The 18157-nt window shown below is 40.8% G+C and overlaps 1 protein-coding gene across 3 annotated transcripts in view; it reads left to right on the top strand.

Annotated features, from left to right (window-relative positions):
• Window positions 1-18126, top strand: part of LOC118414727 (hexokinase-2-like) — a 21434-nt gene extending 3308 nt beyond the window's left edge. Inside the window, exons 3-10 of one of the 3 annotated variants that reach the window (XM_035818933.1) lie at window positions 198-343; window positions 470-685; window positions 991-1090; window positions 1639-1831; window positions 2387-2542; window positions 3207-3221; window positions 4156-4340; window positions 16396-18126. In XM_035818933.1, coding sequence (XP_035674826.1) covers window positions 198-343; window positions 470-685; window positions 991-1090; window positions 1639-1831; window positions 2387-2542; window positions 3207-3221; window positions 4156-4340; window positions 16396-16568 — 1184 coding nt within the window. In that variant the 3' untranslated portion in view covers window positions 16569-18126. The other 2 variants (XM_035818934.1, XM_035818935.1) reach the window with 2 other exon arrangements.
• The last annotated feature ends 31 nt before the right edge of the window (window positions 18127-18157 follow it).

Raw genomic sequence — 18157 nt, 5'->3', positions numbered from 1 at the left:
TCTTGATTTGTAAAGCCGGCTTTATCACCATAAGTCCCAGCCAACACTGACTGGCAGCTGTATTCTTTGTTATTCTTTATTTATATACCAACTAAACTTGGATGGGGTTCATTTTCTTTGATGCATTTACGAGAATCAACTTTGAAAGTGCTGTCCTTTTAGTCCCGAAGAATAACAATATTTCCTTTTCCATCCAGAGTCCGGAGATTTCCTAGCCCTGGACCTTGGTGGCAGTAACTTCCGCGTGCTGCATGTCCACATTGAGAAGGGTGCCAAAGATGTTCGTCTACAGAGCGACACCTACGCCATTCCAGAAAGCATCATGACTGGCTCTGGAGAGCAGGTAACTCAGGAGGTGGCAGTGTTCCGTCATCAAATCAACATCTGTATGGTCTAAAACTTAAGAATAGTTTTAAGAAGGTATGCTTTCAATTGAAGCATTTTCTATCATCTTTTGCTACTTGTCTAGCTCTTTGACTACATAGCTGACTGCATGGGCAAGTTCTTGGAGAAGATCGGGATGAAGAATAGGAAGATGGCACTTGGGTTCACCTTCTCCTTCCCCTGTAAGCAGCGAGGGCTGGACTCTGCCTCCCTTATCAAGTGGACCAAAGGCTTCAATGCCGCGGGCGTGGAGGGGGAGGATGTGGTGCGGCTGCTCCGGGACGCAATCAAGAGGCGTGGGGTGAGCTGTAACTTGTTAAGTGTGATCAGAGCTGCAGTGACAAGGGAGTGCTGCTAAGGCCGTAAGGGACAGCTGGCATGTTTGTGACACCTTGTACTGTACATGTATCAGAAGCTTTATTATATTGTTTAACGTAACCTAAAGTGCTATACTGACTGTCAAAGTTTTTTTTCCTTCAGCAGAGGTTGCACATTGGAATTTTCTGCAGTGGCAAGTAGTAATTATAATGCGCTTACCAAAGGAATCAAAGCAGGATAATGGACAGAATGAAAGACAGAATGAAATTTGATTGTTTTTACTTGCAGGACTTTGACACAGATATAGTTGCTGTGGTGAATGACACAGTGGGGACCATGATGGCATGTGGTCTGGCTGACCATGACTGTCTCATTGGGCTCATTGTAGGTGAGTTGGAATCGACAGTAGATTGGGCAGTGTGTGTGTTACCGTTAGTGTGCTATTCTAGGAATCTTTCAGCGTACTGAGTACACAGTGTGTGTAAGCTTACGATTCTCGGGAATCTTTCAGTATACATGTATTGAGTACACAAGCTTACGATTCTTGGGAACCTTTCGGTGGACCAAATACACAGTGTGTGTTTAATAGTGTATGATTCTTTGTAATCTTTCAGTGGACCAAGACATAGTGTGTGTTGGTGTCCAATTCTCGGGAATGTTTCAGTGGACCGGGTACACAGCGTATGTTAGTGTATGATTCTTGGGAATCTCTAGATCTGTGGAACGAGTACAGTGTTTGAGTGCATAGAATCGGATTTTTAATATGGCAAAATAATAACGTTACTATTTTCAACAAAAACTTGATGGCCTACTGCCTATGGTTTTATTTGCCAAGGTTGGTAATAGGACATTTGTCCCTTTCCTGGATGTCTTAAGAAAACATTTTGTAGGCTGAATCCATTCTGAAGCTACAGCCTGTTATTTCCCGCTGACCAGGCACTGGCAGTAATGCCTGCTACATGGAGAAACTGGACAATGTGGAGATCTGGGAGGGGGACCGTGGGGAGCCCAACCAGGTCGTGGTCAACATGGAGTGGGGGGCGTTCGGAGAGGATGGGGCGCTCGATGACCTGCTCACTGCGTACGACAGGGAGATCGATGAACACTCCATCAACAAGGGCCAACAAATGTGAGTGCTGATTTTTTTTTTTTATTAAAGAAATAAGTACATTGGTATACATACACAATAGACACAAATAACGTGCAAATACAATAAGCTACATAAAAAAACAGAGACAGTCAGTCTAATGAACAAAAGATAATGTCAAGAAATAAAACAGCAACTGTTTGAAAAGAATTCAGGAACCAAAATAGTGACCTCGGTTGGCTAATCAATAATGGACATAAGAGTGCTGATTTTTGTACTCTCATTAACTGTTTAGCATAATAGATGTACACATAAGTGTATGTTGTGAATTAGGCTGACATACAAACAATTATGCTCATGTAAAGAACTTAAGCTGACATTCACTGTTTCATAGCATACTTTAATACGATGTATTGACTGACGTGAAAGAAAGGTTTATAGTATGTCAATATACAGTAATGTCTCTATTTGATAATGATTGACAAAGAACATTATTACTAACTTAGCACCATTGTATCTACTTACCTTCATTATCAATATCATGAGAATGATTCCATTGCTTACATCTGCATGACTTGTTCTCTCCATGTATGTCAGCTATGAGAAGATGATCAGTGGCATGTACATGGGTGAGCTGGTGCGACTTGTGCTGCTGGAGATGACTAAACAGATGCTGGTGTTCGGCGGTCGCACCTCGCCAGACTTGGAGACACGAGGAACGTTTCTGACCAAATATGTTTCAGAGATTGAAGAGTAAGTGGTTTTATAGTAACCCCACTTTCCACTATTGTCTTATTGTTTTTTATTCACATATAAAATCAGAATAGTGTAATTTATAAAAAAGGAAAGAAATCTTTCAAATGAAATCTCATATGTCAGCATCCCTTGAACTTATTTTACATACAAATAAACATAAGTTAAACAATATTTGTGTCAAGAATGCATATCTATCTACTAAGAAAGGAAATCAATTTCATAAAGAAAAGATCAAATGACCTTTTAACTATCCAGAAATCAAATAACCTATTAACCTTAAGGTAACTTAATATTGAAATTGAAGCATAAGTAACAGAGGTTAACATCATGTAATAACAAAATGCAAATCAAAAAAGAAAAAAAAAGAAGAAGAAAAATCTATTATGTCAAATGAAATAAGTCAATAAAACATTTCTATTTCATATTTAAAATTAATCACACAAGTGTAATGCTACAGGAACTCTGAATATGGAAGGAGAAAGAAGGAAATACAAACATAACAATCAGTGTATAGTCATGTTTTTAAATGTTAAGGACAGAATGTTTATTTATGTTTGAGACAGACTATTCCATGTCTGGTCCCATTAATAATATGAATGAAGCTTTCATATGTTGAACTTTGCTTATTGGTCTGATGATATTGCTTTATCTTGTGTTGTAGGTGTACATATCTGAGGTGAGTTTGAATGCATTATATTGATTCCCAGCTGGTAGGAGGGACATTTGTGTAACATTTTCTAAGTCAAAAGGCTAGGGCTCGTTTATCACTTAACATTGATATTAAAGTCATGTTATATTTTCAGAATTATCAGGTTTTTAAATAATAATACAAAGGGAAAAGTGAAGGAAACGTTTGAGGCATAGTGTCATAGAAATCTTTGGCAATAATGAATTTATGCCATCTCTTATATCTACAATTGTATAAATCATAATTATCCTTATAAATCTTTTAACATGTGATCAATGTGTTTTTTTTTCATTTTAATTTTTCATCAGTGGAACAACGCAAATATTTGTGCAAAGCATGTAAGTAATTAAATATAGGTAATTAATTTTTGTTTATAATCCTGGAAACATTCCGCTTCTAAATTTGTGCGGCTACATTCTTTCATTTGTTAATGATATTGCAAATATCATGTTTTTCTAGGCTATCCAATGGTTGGATAAGCATTTATAATATTATGCCACAACAAGCAATCAGTCTTATCAGTTCTTTTTGCTTTTGCAGGAATACAACAAATGTTAATGAAAAAAGTTATATTGAGTACCTTATTAATTACTTTCCAGGTTTTTTCACATATCGATGAATGCTGCAGTGAACTTATGCTGATTGTATCATGACACTCATCTTGGAATCCATGGATCATTCATGTTCCATCATTCTTGCTGTGTCCAATTGTTCAGCAAAGTCCATTCAATAATCCTGTAAAGCTACTGTGTTACTGATGTGCCAGGTAACTGGTTTAAATGTTAAAGTGTCTCTCTTTCTCTCCCTGAGTAATTTTGCTGAAATGTGGCAGCTGAAATGTGGCCCAGCAGGCTTGACTCAACAAAATCAGCGACAACCTTTTTGGAACTATAAGAATGAAAATCTGTGATTTAAATTCTAGGGAACCAATTGGAGACATGGGGCCAACATTGAAAATCCTGCATAGCCTGGGACTGAAGCACGCTACAGAGACAGACTGTGTGACCGTGAAGGAAGTCTGCCGTGCCGTGTCTACCCGCGCTGCCCACTTGGTGTCTGCTGGGATTTCTGCTATTGTCAACAAGATGGACAGGGAGAGGGTTGCAGGTTAGTACTGTGTACATGATTATACAGTGTTAACAGACATGCACAAGGCATTCTCCTTTACAGGGCCTCCTATACAATTTCAGAGTCTCTGCCAAACTGGCTTCCACTTTTGCAAGTGTGGCCTCATTCCAGGTTTCAACCAATCTAAAATAGTGTTAAACTTCTTAAGGTAAAGCCATTTCTCTGATTAGCTGACAGCAGGGTAAAGGCCATGTGCACCAAAATGGAAACCTCAGCCTAGTTTAGCAGAACCTCCTCAAGTTATACTGTTGTATACGCTGTGGGCAAGCTGGGAACTCAGAATGCATTGATGAGGACAAGTGGTATCTCTGGATAGATTCACTGGCTTGCAATACATAGTTTACTTAGGATTACAGTACAGGTTGTAGATGAATGAAATACATCAAAGAAGCTCCATCTTAAGATTGGAATTCCGTTTTTCCCATTTTGAAATGTGCTAATATTTTCAATATAAAAGCACTTGGTGCAAAGTCTTTACATATGATTGACAAGTATGATGCACAGTTGTGAAATATGATAATAACTTTCATGAATATTCATTTTGAAAATTTTCTTCCTGCAGGAATTCCTGCAGGAATTCCTGCAGGAAGCGTTTTTCCTGCAGGAATTCCTGCAGGAAGCGTTTTTCCTGCAGGAATGCTGCAGGCATTCCTGCAGAAATTCCTGCAGGAGAAAGGTAAATTCCTGCAGGAAGAATGTTTCCTGCAGGAATTTCTGCAGGAATGGCCTTATAATTCATATCTAAATCAATGACACTAAGATAGGAGTGCTACACACCGGCAAAAAAGTATGCAACAAACGTTTTAGTAGTAGTTTCTCCTATTCATGCAACTTTTTCAACATATACATTTACATTTTGTACTACAGTTAAATGTAGAGTATAATCACACCCCGCGCAACATTTCTACCCCCAGTTCAACCTGTATGACCTCACAAGCGCCATGTTCTTGTTGACTGTCGACGCATCAAAAGCCAGCCAATTTCTCAACAGTTATCATATATAATATCAATGTCACTAAATCCTTCAAAATTATGAGGTAGTCTGGCAACATTTTGGAAGCACGACGTGTGCCCGACTCGGGGTGGTCGTGGTCGCAAGTTTGAGTTTAATCCGATTAAATGTGAACGCATTTTTTTAATCCAACAGAAAGCTTTAATCGGATTCCTCATTTAACTCACTTGTATTTTTTTATTTGAATGGGGTCCAAGTTGCCCATGACATGTTCAACAGTTGTGCCGACAGAGCCATTACGGCTGTTCACACATGGGTGTTTTCATCAAATGAAAACTGCTCTATTCGAATGCTCCTTCCATGCATGCAATGATATCTTGTAAATGCAGTACCAAGTTGAACGTGGCAAAGAATGAAAGCTCCTTGGTCAGCAACTTGAGATTTGTTTGATCTGGTTGGTCATATTTTGACCATCATAAGATTAACACTTGAATTTTTGTTCCAGAGAATATTTCATAAAGTTTAAAATTGGGCCTAAGAAAGCCAGGGGCTTGCTTCCTCTTGTTGAAAATTCAAGTAAGTATGCGCTATTGTATAATGCGGGTTCAAAGTAAGGTCAGCTATTGTTCTATAGATATGCAAAGGATGCTGGTGTCCAATTATCAATTATCAAAGGACTAATTATTCCCCAGGTCCAAACATCCTGGCTACCTGTAGTGCTGAGGACCTAAGGCCTTCAGAAAGAATCCTGGAACTTGGGGGTACACTATTACAAGAAATTACAGACTGAAGAATTAGAGAATTTCAGAAACCTAAGTTCACTTTTACACTAATCTATTTAAATATGAAATGGTTAAACCTAAAGGGTAAATTGTAACAGTGGTGTTCAAGGACTGCTAAACCGAAGACGCCTAACGGCTTAAGCCTTTTGGCCGAACGGTTTGCACGTTCGATTTGTGATCCGGCTGCCCGGGTTCGGCGGGGGTTCGAATCCCGGGAGTCGGGGTGTTGTTTCTTTCTGTTCTTACTCGCCTCTCCAAATTTCTACACTGGTTCCCACGCCGGCCCTGTGAGTAACAGGCTAGTATGTGCCACACAGGGATGTCGATCTCGGAGATTCGGGGACGAATCTTGAAAAGAAAAGGGGGAGTAGTGTAACAGTGGTGTTCAAGGACTGCTAAACCGAAGACGCCTAACGGCTTAAGCCTTTTGGCCGAACGGTTTGCACGTTCGATTTGTGATCCGGCTGCCCGGGTTCGGCGCGGGTTCGAATCCCGGGAGTCGGGGTGTTGTTTCTTTCTGTTCTTACTCGCCCCTGCCAATTTCTACAAAATCAAGGTTGTCTTTGTCAATTTAAAGGTAAACTATGAATAATTTTTCTTGAAGTTTTGTGAAAATTTGATGGTAATTGTGGACTCCACTTATAATAAGGTAATAAATAGACTGCTCAAACCAAGGAGGTTTAATATAGGCATCATGGAATAAAGTCAGCACCTCTGTGCCTAATTTCCAATCCAGCTGTGCCTTGCTCAATTTGCCCTTCAAGCTGCGTTACATTAAACAACTGCTCGCTATCAGACCCCCTTCTGTCAGTAATGACCATGGTAAAATCAGACCCGAGTGCTCGAAAATAAAAGCTGGACTGCTTCTAGTTGGGGGGGCTACTTTCAAAGTTGGTCATTTGGTCGTTTGATACCACTGTTGCACAGTGACTATGACTGCTTCCCAAAAAACCTGGTGAAAGTTTGCTTTTGCCCAACTAGTGTAACAGTGGGTTCAAGTAGTTCCCACCGTCCTTGCTAAGGAGCTCTGAGCTTTTGTGGCGACAGCGGTAGCGTACTGGATTTGTGATCCGGCTGCTGGTTTGAATCCTGGGAGTTGGGATGTTGTTTTTTCTGTTCTACTCGCCCCTCTGGTTGTTTCACTGGTTGCCACACCAGATATCGAACCCTTTCTTGAGTGACAGATAAAGCTCCTTGGTTAATAACAAAGGACACAAAATATGCCGGGAAAGGAATATACACCGGTAAGCTTGTACGGACTAGACGAGTTCGGCTTTTTTTTCGGCCCTCCCCGCCCACAAGAAATCCCCAACCTTCTAAACATCTCCGGAGAAGCATTCCAAAGATTCTATTCCAAACTTGATAAAGCGTCTCCGGTGTATATTCCTTTCCCGGCATATATTCCTTTCCCGCAATATTCCCGATTAAAAATCGCGAATCGACCCCCCCCCCCTCCCCCCCAACCGAAAAAAAAAAACGCCAAGCTTCCCAGAGAGGCCGGTGAAGGAGGCTACTAGCCTGACTAAAATCGCGCTCCTAGCGGCCGGCCCTATAGTATTGCTGCTGCCCTAGGAGGGGTCATTAACCCCAGCCAGCGCTAGATTGTGTAAACACAGGCTACTCAGCCTAAGGTGCATGCAAAAATGACTTTCAAGCCCTGTGATGCAAAAAAAAACAAGACAGTTTTAAACAGTTTGTATTTTGCCTTATGATGCAAACTGGTACCAAGGCTAAAACCAGTTCAGTTCAGAAAAAGGGATGCATGGTAATGTGACCTTTCCCACTGACACAGAAGAGGGTCTGCATGGGGGGTTCTTGGTAACGCTTAACGGTGAATTCAGGAGGCCCGGTAATGCTTAACGGTAAATTCAGAAGGTCCGGTAACGCTTAACGGTAAATTCAGGAGGGGTTACAAAGCATGACAGTAAACATTGACGTTCGTTCCTCTTTGTACGGCGCTAAACTAGGTTACCTCGATGGTTGAAAATATCAGACTAATGGTATTGTGAGAAGGAAAAGGTGCCCAGAGCCCGGAGGAATGACAGGGACAATGTCTGCTGTGTCTATGACGTTTGCTTCCCTGGGTCAGTGCTCCCACCAGAGGCGGCAACAGCAAGTTTCTTGTAGGCTGGGGGGGACTATTGCTGACAAAATTTTCAGCACATGGAGCGCCGAAGGCGCAACGCATCGTATGGGGGTAGGGGGTATGCTCCCTGGGAAATTTTTTAAAATCATGGCCCTCTGAAATGCTATTTCCTGCATTTTCCGGCAAATTTTGCTGACAGAATAATGAAATTTTCATCAAAATTACACATGGTTGTAGCAATTGACCTCCGGCCTCCGACATATTTTTATCATTTCAAGCTCGGACGGCACGAGAAATTGCCAGACAAGTCCGGGGAAATTTAAAAGTCTGGACCGTCTGAAACGGCATTTACTGCATTTTGAAGGACAAATTTTGCTGGCCAACGAAGGTAAATCAAATGACATTTTATTAAAGAGAAAATTTTTTGGGCCAACGCCCCTGAAACATGTTTTCGCCAGGTCGTCGTGAGCACCAAAGCCACAAGCCGTTGCAAGGGAGGTCTGGAGAAACCTCATTTTCTGCATTCGATGAGAAAATTTTGCCGGAACTGAAATCTGTTTGAGTGAAAAGGTTTTTTGGGAGGGGGAGGGGCGACGCTTCCGCAACATATTTTTACCCGAAGCGGCCGGGAGGCTCGGAGAAATTTTGAAATCTGGACCCTTTGAAACACCATTTCCTGCATTTTCAGGGGCTCTATCTGGCATTTGACTTCGTGGGTATAACTTGTTACGAAGAATTTCTTGGTAATGCATAACGGTGAATTCGGGATAACAAGTAACGATTAACGTGGAATTAAAACGACCAATACGCTTCACGAAGAATATACCGATAACGCTTAACGGTGAATTAGAGTGGGTCGGTAACGATTAACGGTAAATTAAAATGGCTCGTAACACTTAACGGAAAAAGGCATGCAGGCCCTCACAGAAGTGCAACGTCCTTCACAACCTTACACTTCTGAAACACAAGAGAAAAATTTGTGCCTGGCTCCCAGGATTTTAACCTGGGCCCGCCAGCTCATGAACCCAACACATTTACCACTCAAGCTAAAAGTTGACAGAACAGACTAATTAGACTAGTCAGTTGGTGTCCTCCGAACCCTACTGTGTCATTTGCACTGTGCTTCTTTGTCTATCATGATCAGAATCTCCAAGCGGATCTTGCAGGCTGACAATACTATCTTATGCAACCGTAAGAAGCTACATTCTTTCATGGCCTTTCAAGTGCCTTCAAACACATCCTGTTTCAAAAAAATTTTTGATTCAGAAACATGGCCTAAATATAAGATTATTATCTAAAAACTTTTATTTTCCTGGGTGACGCCACAAAGTATGACGTCACATACCTGGATGTAACCTGGATCCAAGCTTCAATGGTATATGATATTATATTATATTATGTAAAGTGAGAGGTTGGCTAAAGTGCAATGCAGAGCACTACCTAATTTACCATTTTTCTGAATTCTAAGATTTCCATTAGTTGGCAGTTCAAAACAAAAGTGTTGAGCCAGATCAAGGAGGTTGAAAGAGGGCCACCTCTGTGAAAATTCAAGCGTCCGAAACTGCCCGGACGGCGTCTACAAGCGTCCAATGGCGTCCGAGCGCGTTTCAGACGTTCTGGATGCGTTCATTGCCGTCCGAAACGGCCGCGGACACATCGTGAGCGTCCGTGCCGTTCTGTCAGTTTTTATGGTGAACGCCCGAACGGCTGAAAGACCTTCCATTGCCGTCGGAGACGGCCACTGATGGGGCTATAAAATACTTAGTCACCCGACGCCGGCAGACGGCTGCGTCTTTTCTTATGATCCCCACGGGAAACATGACGTTTTAACTTCTGCACATGCGCCAATTTCAGCGGGTGAATTCGAATTTCAGACCGTTGAACACTCCGGCGGTTGCAGGACTTATGTTCAGAAGGTGACTATTTCTGTGGATTTCATGTCCGTTTGTTAAATTTTGCGCACTTTTGGACCAAGGACTTCACGTCTAGACGTAGCAGCTGATGTTTGTACGACATTGTGCTGAGGTTGGGTTTACGGTGATGACTGTATCCGTTATTTATACTAAAAAGAATGTACAAAAATTATTTGTCGTGCGCCGACAAGGGGGAAAAATTATACTACTTACTCGAAGCAGCAAACCTTGGACAGCAGAAATCACAGATGTGACAGACGTCAAAAGAAGCAGCGGTTCTTCCGTTAGCTGATTGTCGATACTTTGCAGGCGCCGGTAAGTGAATACTTCGCATTTTATTCTAATTTTTTGTACATTCATCTGTTGCAAAGTTTACCGACGACTTGTTGTTACGGGTGCCCTCCCCACATACGCGAAGAAATGATAAAATTTAGGATCTTGTTTTGATGCCACAAAATAAAAAGAATTATGAACACGTTGTAGAATACTTGTAAAAAATATCTGTTGTTTCTATTAAGAATGATAATGCTGTTAAAATGTAGATTTAGACAACAGATAATGAGATAGCACCTACCGATTTTGCCGGTGCCAATCAAAATCTTAGTCGGCTCTTCCAACTACTTGGGGTTAGGAACTTATGAAACGGAAGACTTTAGTTCGCTACCTCGAAATAAAAAAAATGACTTATGATCTTTGTAGAAAATTTAACGTTATTTCACATTTATATATCCAGTCTTTAGCAAATACTGGTGCAATTAAAATTTACAATAGAAAATTTCAAACGTCCTGTATTTACCCTTGATGTTATGTGGGCTCGTCCATTCTGATGTAACGTGTCGGCACGGCGGCACAAAAAGCCGCGGACACGATTGAAGGCCGGATTGAATTTCGTACATGTAGCAAAGTTGATTAAACGCCGCGGAGTACGTGTAAACAATTTACGAAGAAATGTGTTCAAGTTGTGTTTGATTTTAGCTAAACCTGACGGCCCGGTGGTGGGTGGTCTTCTACAATTCACTGCCTGGCTGAATATTTGTTTGTTTGGTATGTGGCAACGCTAAATGTCCCAACAGGCCATAAAATTATAGCCGTGACCGGACGGCGTCAGAAACGGCGTCCGGGCAGCCGTCTACGCACGTTCCAAATTAAATGCACCGGCCCGTTATGAGTTTCTACCGTACTGCCTGACTAACTAAAACTGTGTCTTGAAGAAAAAATATTTTGCTAGGAGTTTGGCCCAGATCTTAACCTTTAATAATATAGCGATGACAGCCTCTTGGCCTTTCATTCCATTTTCTGTCGAATTTTACGATCTGTACCCCCCGTGGGAAGGCGTGGTGGAGGCTACCGCCCGTACCAGCGGCCTGGATTACGCCGTTTATGCCCGTCGCAACCGGCGTCCGATCCGTCCCAGCAGCCTGGATTACGTCATTTACGTCCGTCGCAATCGGTGTCTGGTCCGTCCGCAGAGACGTCTGTTCCCAGCGGGGGGCCCGCCCGACGGAGCGCGGGAGCGTCCGGCTGCCCGCTTTCAGACGCCGTCTCGGACGTCCCGAACGTCCGACCGGACGCGTCTAAAGTGCCAATCTAGACGCGTCCAATCGTTTGTTATGCCGTTCGGACCGTCTTGGACGTTTCGTCGGGCGTTTAAAAGCCCGTCCCATGCCGTCCGCCGCCGTAACCGTCCAAAGCGTCCCAATAATTTAAGACGCCTTGGACGGTTGTCGCAAACGGCGTTTCGCCGTCTGAGACGCTTGAATTTTCACAGAGGCAGATCAAGTTGGTGAGATCAAGGAGCTTTTATTACTCCTTAATTTGCCGATCTGGTTTAACCATTCGAATCCTGTAATCTATCCCAGAAGTGAATTTTCAGGTTTCTGCAATTTTGAAGTTCTTCTAGTTCTAATCTGGCTCAAAAGCAGTTCAGTATAGAAATATCTCAGCAAGAAGCAACCTCCTTGATCTCAGGGAGGTGTTCTGAATCTTTCCATCCAGTGCTTTGGGACAGTCCCTGTGGGACTTGCTAATTCAACTTGCTAATTGGGAAGCATGCCTTAACAATGACTGACCTCCTTTGAACCTGCATAACAATGTGCATAATTACCAAAAAGAGGAAAGTGAGTGCCTTATATACAGGCCCATGTAATAGGATTTGGAAACTACAAATAATCTCTGGAACAAACTTTTGCCTGTTGTTTCTATATAATGAATCAATGACCTTGATTGTACATTTGTGCTCAAACAAGCTAAGTACAGATTGTAGCGCTAGTGATAATGTACAATTTTGATTAAAAAAAAGGTATCTTGTCACCTCTACAAATACTAATACATTCCAGTATTTACAAGTTCAACTTCTTCTCACCTCTTAAAACAGTTATAAATATAAGTACAGATGGAATCAATAATGTATGGTTGATCTAATTGCATGAGAAATATGAATTTTTTTCCGTGGTATTCAAGTATTGGAAATAGGGAACATATCTTGTATATTTTCAAAGAGGACGTTTCTTTTGTTGTTGTATAAAGTACAGTAAACAATAAAGTGACACTCATCCTCTATCTTATTCAAGTTACAGTATTGGCAAATTCTTTGTTCCAGAGGAATGCGGTTATGTCGGCCTTCTGGCTTATAATGAATCATACTGGTAAACAGCTTCATAGCGGGCTTCAAGTTTATTAATAGTCAAAAAGATAATGGTTCTTTGGACCAGATAAAGCCCAGGTTATCAATAAGTTTGGTTATCAAAAAGTTTGTTGTTATTTTGTGGGCCTTTCTGCTTTTCAACGCCTGGCTCTATAGTACAAAAATTGCTTAAGTATTTGCAAGATACTCCAGGACCCCAAATTTTACATATCAATACCCTCCGTGTTGGCAAACTTTCCTGGTTGATTTTGAAGAGTAGAAGGCCTGTGTTGATTTTAATTTTGATGTGATACTGATAGCCATTCTGGAATGGTAGCTTTATTCTGGCTATCAGTATCAGCCTTCAAACCCATCATCAGGAACTTTTTGTCTGAAACCAAGATAAAAGCCCCTTGCTTAAACAAGAGACCTAAGGTAGCCAAGACAAGAGTAAAAGATTACCAATTGAAAGGCAAATAGTAAAAAATTATATCTATTCCAAGGTTGCTGTAAAACCTAGGTTAGGTCAGTGAGATCAGAGAATTCTAAACTCCTTGGTGATCTACAAGGTAGTAATAAACCTCTTTGGGTAAACTTTAGTCTTCTATGCAGTGTTAAATACTGACCTGTTCTATACACCAGTGGAGGCACTGAGACCCTGTTCACATGAGAAAATTGCAAGTGAGTTAAACAAGGAATCCGATTGAAATTTTCTATCGGATTAAAAAAAACGTGTTCACATGAGTTTTATACAATCGGATTAAACTCAAACTTGCGACCGCGACCACACAATCGGATTAAACTCTTTACCGTGGCACGCGTCGTGCAACGACCACCGCGGGCACGCGTAGTTTCTCCAAAATGTTGCCAGACTGCCTCATAATTTTTGAAGGATGTAGCGACATCGATATTGATTATAACTGTTGAGAAATCGGACGGCTTTGGTCAGATTTTGACGCGTCGATGGTCCGCAACACACACTGACGAAAGTGGCGGCTTCTAGGTCATCCGGGGTCATTGGGATAGTCTATTAAATTGGGGTGGAAATGTTACGCGCGGTGTGATTATACTTCACATTTAACTATATAAAATGTATCTGTTGCAGAAGTTGCATAAATAGGGGAAACTGCTACCAAAACATTTGACTTTACCACGTATTTATCTGAAATAAAAATCTGTGTTTCGTTTAAAAAAACTGCTCGCCCATGCTTGCATGCAGTGAAGTGACCCAAGCTCGAAAATTCTGTTTGGACACGCTTCCGACTGTTTTTCTCGTAGAATATTTGCCTTTTTAGTGGTGTTGGGACATTGCCTCCAACAATAGAAGAGAAACAAAACCACACATGTTATTTTCATGGGCTATATTGCCAAAATGAACCAGTCAGTCTTCTGCCGCACTGCCGATTTTCGGCAACAACCGGTGCACATGTTCCGGCAAATCTTGCGGCGTCCGGTTGTTAACCATAGCGGTAAGATGCAAACTTGCCCATAAACTTCTTTTCTATTCCGTGTATGATACTTTTTTTGTCATGTTGTAGGTATGGTTGTATGTCTAATGTCCACTGTACCCGTATGTATGACGTCAAAACCATGAAACAAGCCCGAATCCAATCCAATTGTGTTCAGATGGGCGATTCTGGTCAATCGGATTGCGCGACAATCGGATTGCGCGCGCTGAATCCACCTCGCGAGGTGGATTGCAATCCAAGTCAATCCAATCCAAAATGGGCAATCCAATCGGATTAGTTCTGTTCACATGGCTTTGGATTGGTCATTTTAATCGGATTCCTCGTTTAACTCACTTGCTTTTTTCCCATGTGAACGGGGTCTGAATAAGGCAGCTACCATTCACTTCAGTCTCTAATTACCTGTCATTATAAATCAATACACGCATTGTTGTTGCTGGCTTTAAACACCTTCATGTAGGTGCAAAGGAGATTATATAATGACTTCTCTAAAGATAGGTGAGAAAGGGGAGGGGAGGTGATAATATCACACTCTTGTGATAAAAAGGCCTTTGTCCCAATCTCAAGGATTTTAGAGCATGTAAAGAGTTCCAGATGAGGACAGGGTGTTGTTCTGATTGATCAATGTTCTGTGATCTGATCTGATCTGGTGACGGTTGATTATTATTTTCTATTGGGCACTTAGAAACACAGCTGTCCAGTAGGTATCAAAAACCTAATAAATAAGATTCATTTAGCACCAGTGTTTAATGAAATTCTAGGTGTCCGCGCACCCGGCTCGGGACACTTCTAATATTGTGTTACAGTGTCATAACCAACATAAAATATGACTGGTGAATGCCACCTGGCTATATGCTAATAAAGGATCAATGTTTTACCCTGAGGGGTGCATCATGAGATAAAGCCGCCAGTGGTTGGTTTCTATAACCCAAACACCAGCTATCAGCATGGCAAACAAGGCGGTTCATGTCATCTACTTTTCCACCAACTGAATGTATCATTTGATTTACTACAGTTTAGAATTCAGTAAATAGTTACTGGAAGTTCCGAAAATAATTTCATCAGGTTGGCACTGATAATAGGATAAAGGTTTTTACACAACATGTAACTAAAAGTACTGTACTTTCATTGTACAGTACTTTTCTTATGGACTCCAATGATTATCCTATTAGGGCACCCTACCCTTACAGTACATGTGCAATTTACAATGATTGAATTTATACTTTTAAGGGAAGCTTAGGCCTGTCATGAAATTTATGAATTTTGTGTTTATGTTCCTGACTTGCACCTACATGTACAATCAAATTGGCTTAGATACTAATAAACCCTAAGTGGTGATGTTAAAGAATTAAAGAAAAAAATGAAAGAAGTAACCATGCCCAAGCTTCTGTACTTCTGAAAAATATGAGTAGCCACTGAAGGAAATGCATTTTCTTGAAGTGAAGTTCATTCATAGGTCAGTTATTTCTAATGCCAGGCATCTCCAGCAACAGTCAATAAAACTAGGAAAACAAAACAATAAAAAATGCCTCCATTATATATCTGTTTTATATACATAGTTAAAGTCAAGTCTGAAACATCTAATGAAATCTAATGCATTGTTTAACAGTTTCAAAACAAAATTAAATGCATAAAGAATGCTTCCTGTCATTGTCAAGGCCATTCCTGCAGAAATTCCTGCAGGAAACATTCTTCCTGCAGGAATTTACCTTTCTCCTGCAGGAATTTCTGCAGGAATGCCTGCAGCATTCCTGCAGGAAAAATGCTTCCTGCAGGAATTCCTGCAGGAAAAACGCTTCCTGCAGGAATTCCTGCAGGAAGAAAATTTTCAAAATGAATATTCATGAAAGTTATTATCATATTTCACAACTGTACATCATACTTGTCAATCATATGTAAAGACTTTGCACCAAGTGCTTTTATATTGAAAATATTAGCACATTTCAAAATGGGAAAAACGGAATTCCAATCTTAAGATGGAGCTTCTTATCAGAATAAAGTAGTAATGTTGTCAAGTTTGGTATATCATGCATGCTTTTGACATATTCCTAGTTGATGCAATTATAACCTCAGTGCTTGATCATCTTTCGGCACAACTTTATTAGTATGGGGAAAGGTCATTAGAGCTGAAAATGAAGATTTAACATTTTTGGCCCAAAACTTGCTCAGAAGCAGTTCACTTATACTATGATATTCCCTTGTTTTCCTGCAGTTGGTGTAGATGGCTCAGTCTACAAGTATCACCCCCATTTCAAGGAGCTCATGACACAGACCATCGACAAGCTGACACACTGTGATGTGAAGCTGATGTTGTCGGAGGACGGCAGTGGGAAAGGAGCGGCGCTCGTCACTGCTGTGGCCTGTCGTCTGGCTGGCAACTCTTAAAGCTGTTAGTCTTTATTTTTTGATGATGTCTCCCTACTTTTTTTTGCAATTTCACTTAAGGGGTGACTATATCAATAGTAATCAATGACAGAAAATTATAGGTCATGGTGGAATGAGGAAGGCATAGAGCACAAGTTGTTTCAGTGCATATCATAGCCAAATATCAATGCAATTATGAGGTGATTTTAATGGTACATGTACTTCTTTTGGCAGTATTTCAAATGTATGCAAAAGCATGTGATATAAAAGCTACAGCTGAAATTTATATTCCTTTTGGGCACATTTGAACAAGCATTTTGAGGCTCATTTGCTTTCCCAGAAATAGAATTTAGAGAGGGGAGTTTTACAACAAACTACATAGCTTCAAGGTTTGTGAAGAAACCTCCACGTGCCTTTATATTCTATAGTCAGATCTGAAAAGTGGCTTTGTATAGAAATCTTTAGAGGTGAATATTTTGTTATGTTAATAGTCTGAAGCCTTGTATGGTGATGGTTATCGGGTACAACATGTAGTTTCAGTAAGTCAGAGAGAAAAATGTCACTATTTTTGTGCCATGACTCACAATGTCAAATTACCTCTGTAACAAAAACTTTTGACTTCCATATATATGTACTAGGTACTGTACTAGGACCGACTGGAAGCATCAATTGGTGAACTTGATTAAGATTACTATCATTCCAAAATAGTTAATTGTAGACATGTTGTTGGGACCAGTGATATAGAATCGTCCCTTCTTACTCTTCCAATGTTGGTGCTCCTCTTGTGAAAAAAAGCTACTGTTCCACTTATCAAATACTGTACAGTGTACAATATTCATACTATGGGAAGGAATGCAGTCAAACTTGCATTGACCACTGTACATGTCAATAGCCATGAACTTTCAACCAAGCCTTTATTGAGACAGTCTGTAGTAGACATGGTTGCCACGTAGCTTATGGGTGTCATTCATAAGTAGTACTGCTGCCAATCAGATCAACCCTTTTCATCACCTCATCAGCCCACTAAAGTACTAATGCCAGTAACACTAACTGGTATAATGGTTGTATGTTCAGCGGAACTTTCTTCAATCACTCAGGATCTATCTGTGAATAACTTCATCAGGTTTCTAAATGACAGTGTAACAGGTTTCTTTATTCATGGCAACGTTGAATGGCAACATTTCGGAGACAGTCCCCCTCCTCATGGCAACAATGCTTGGTTACTGTTTTGCACTGCAACTACATGGCATTGTATTTATTGCTTGACATCTTATACGCTAAGCGTGATGATTGGGAAAGCAATTGTAACACTGAAGCAAGCTAACACCTAGCTGCAGTGCAAAGTAGTTCCAGTCATTATTACCCTGAGGAAGGTGATAGATGGTCATCAAAATGTTGGCTCCTGTGAATAAAGAACCTTGTTATACAAAACTCAGGATCTAAATTTAGTTTGAAAGGAGCGTCTACCAGTATATGCAATAAGCAAGTGTCAAACATCAGAACCTGTTCTTTACATTTTCCATGCATCCATTTGTATCAAGACAACAAGAGAGATCCCCAATAAACTATAATCAGATTATTGTCAGAGTATTCCACAATTCTTTTCTTCA

The sequence above is a fragment of the Branchiostoma floridae genome, chromosome 4, assembly GCF_000003815.2.
Source record: "Branchiostoma floridae strain S238N-H82 chromosome 4, Bfl_VNyyK, whole genome shotgun sequence".
Classification (NCBI taxonomy): Eukaryota; Metazoa; Chordata; class Leptocardii; order Amphioxiformes; family Branchiostomatidae; genus Branchiostoma; species Branchiostoma floridae.
The sequence above is the reverse complement of the archived record's forward strand: the minus strand, read 5'-3'. Positions and strand labels throughout refer to the sequence as shown.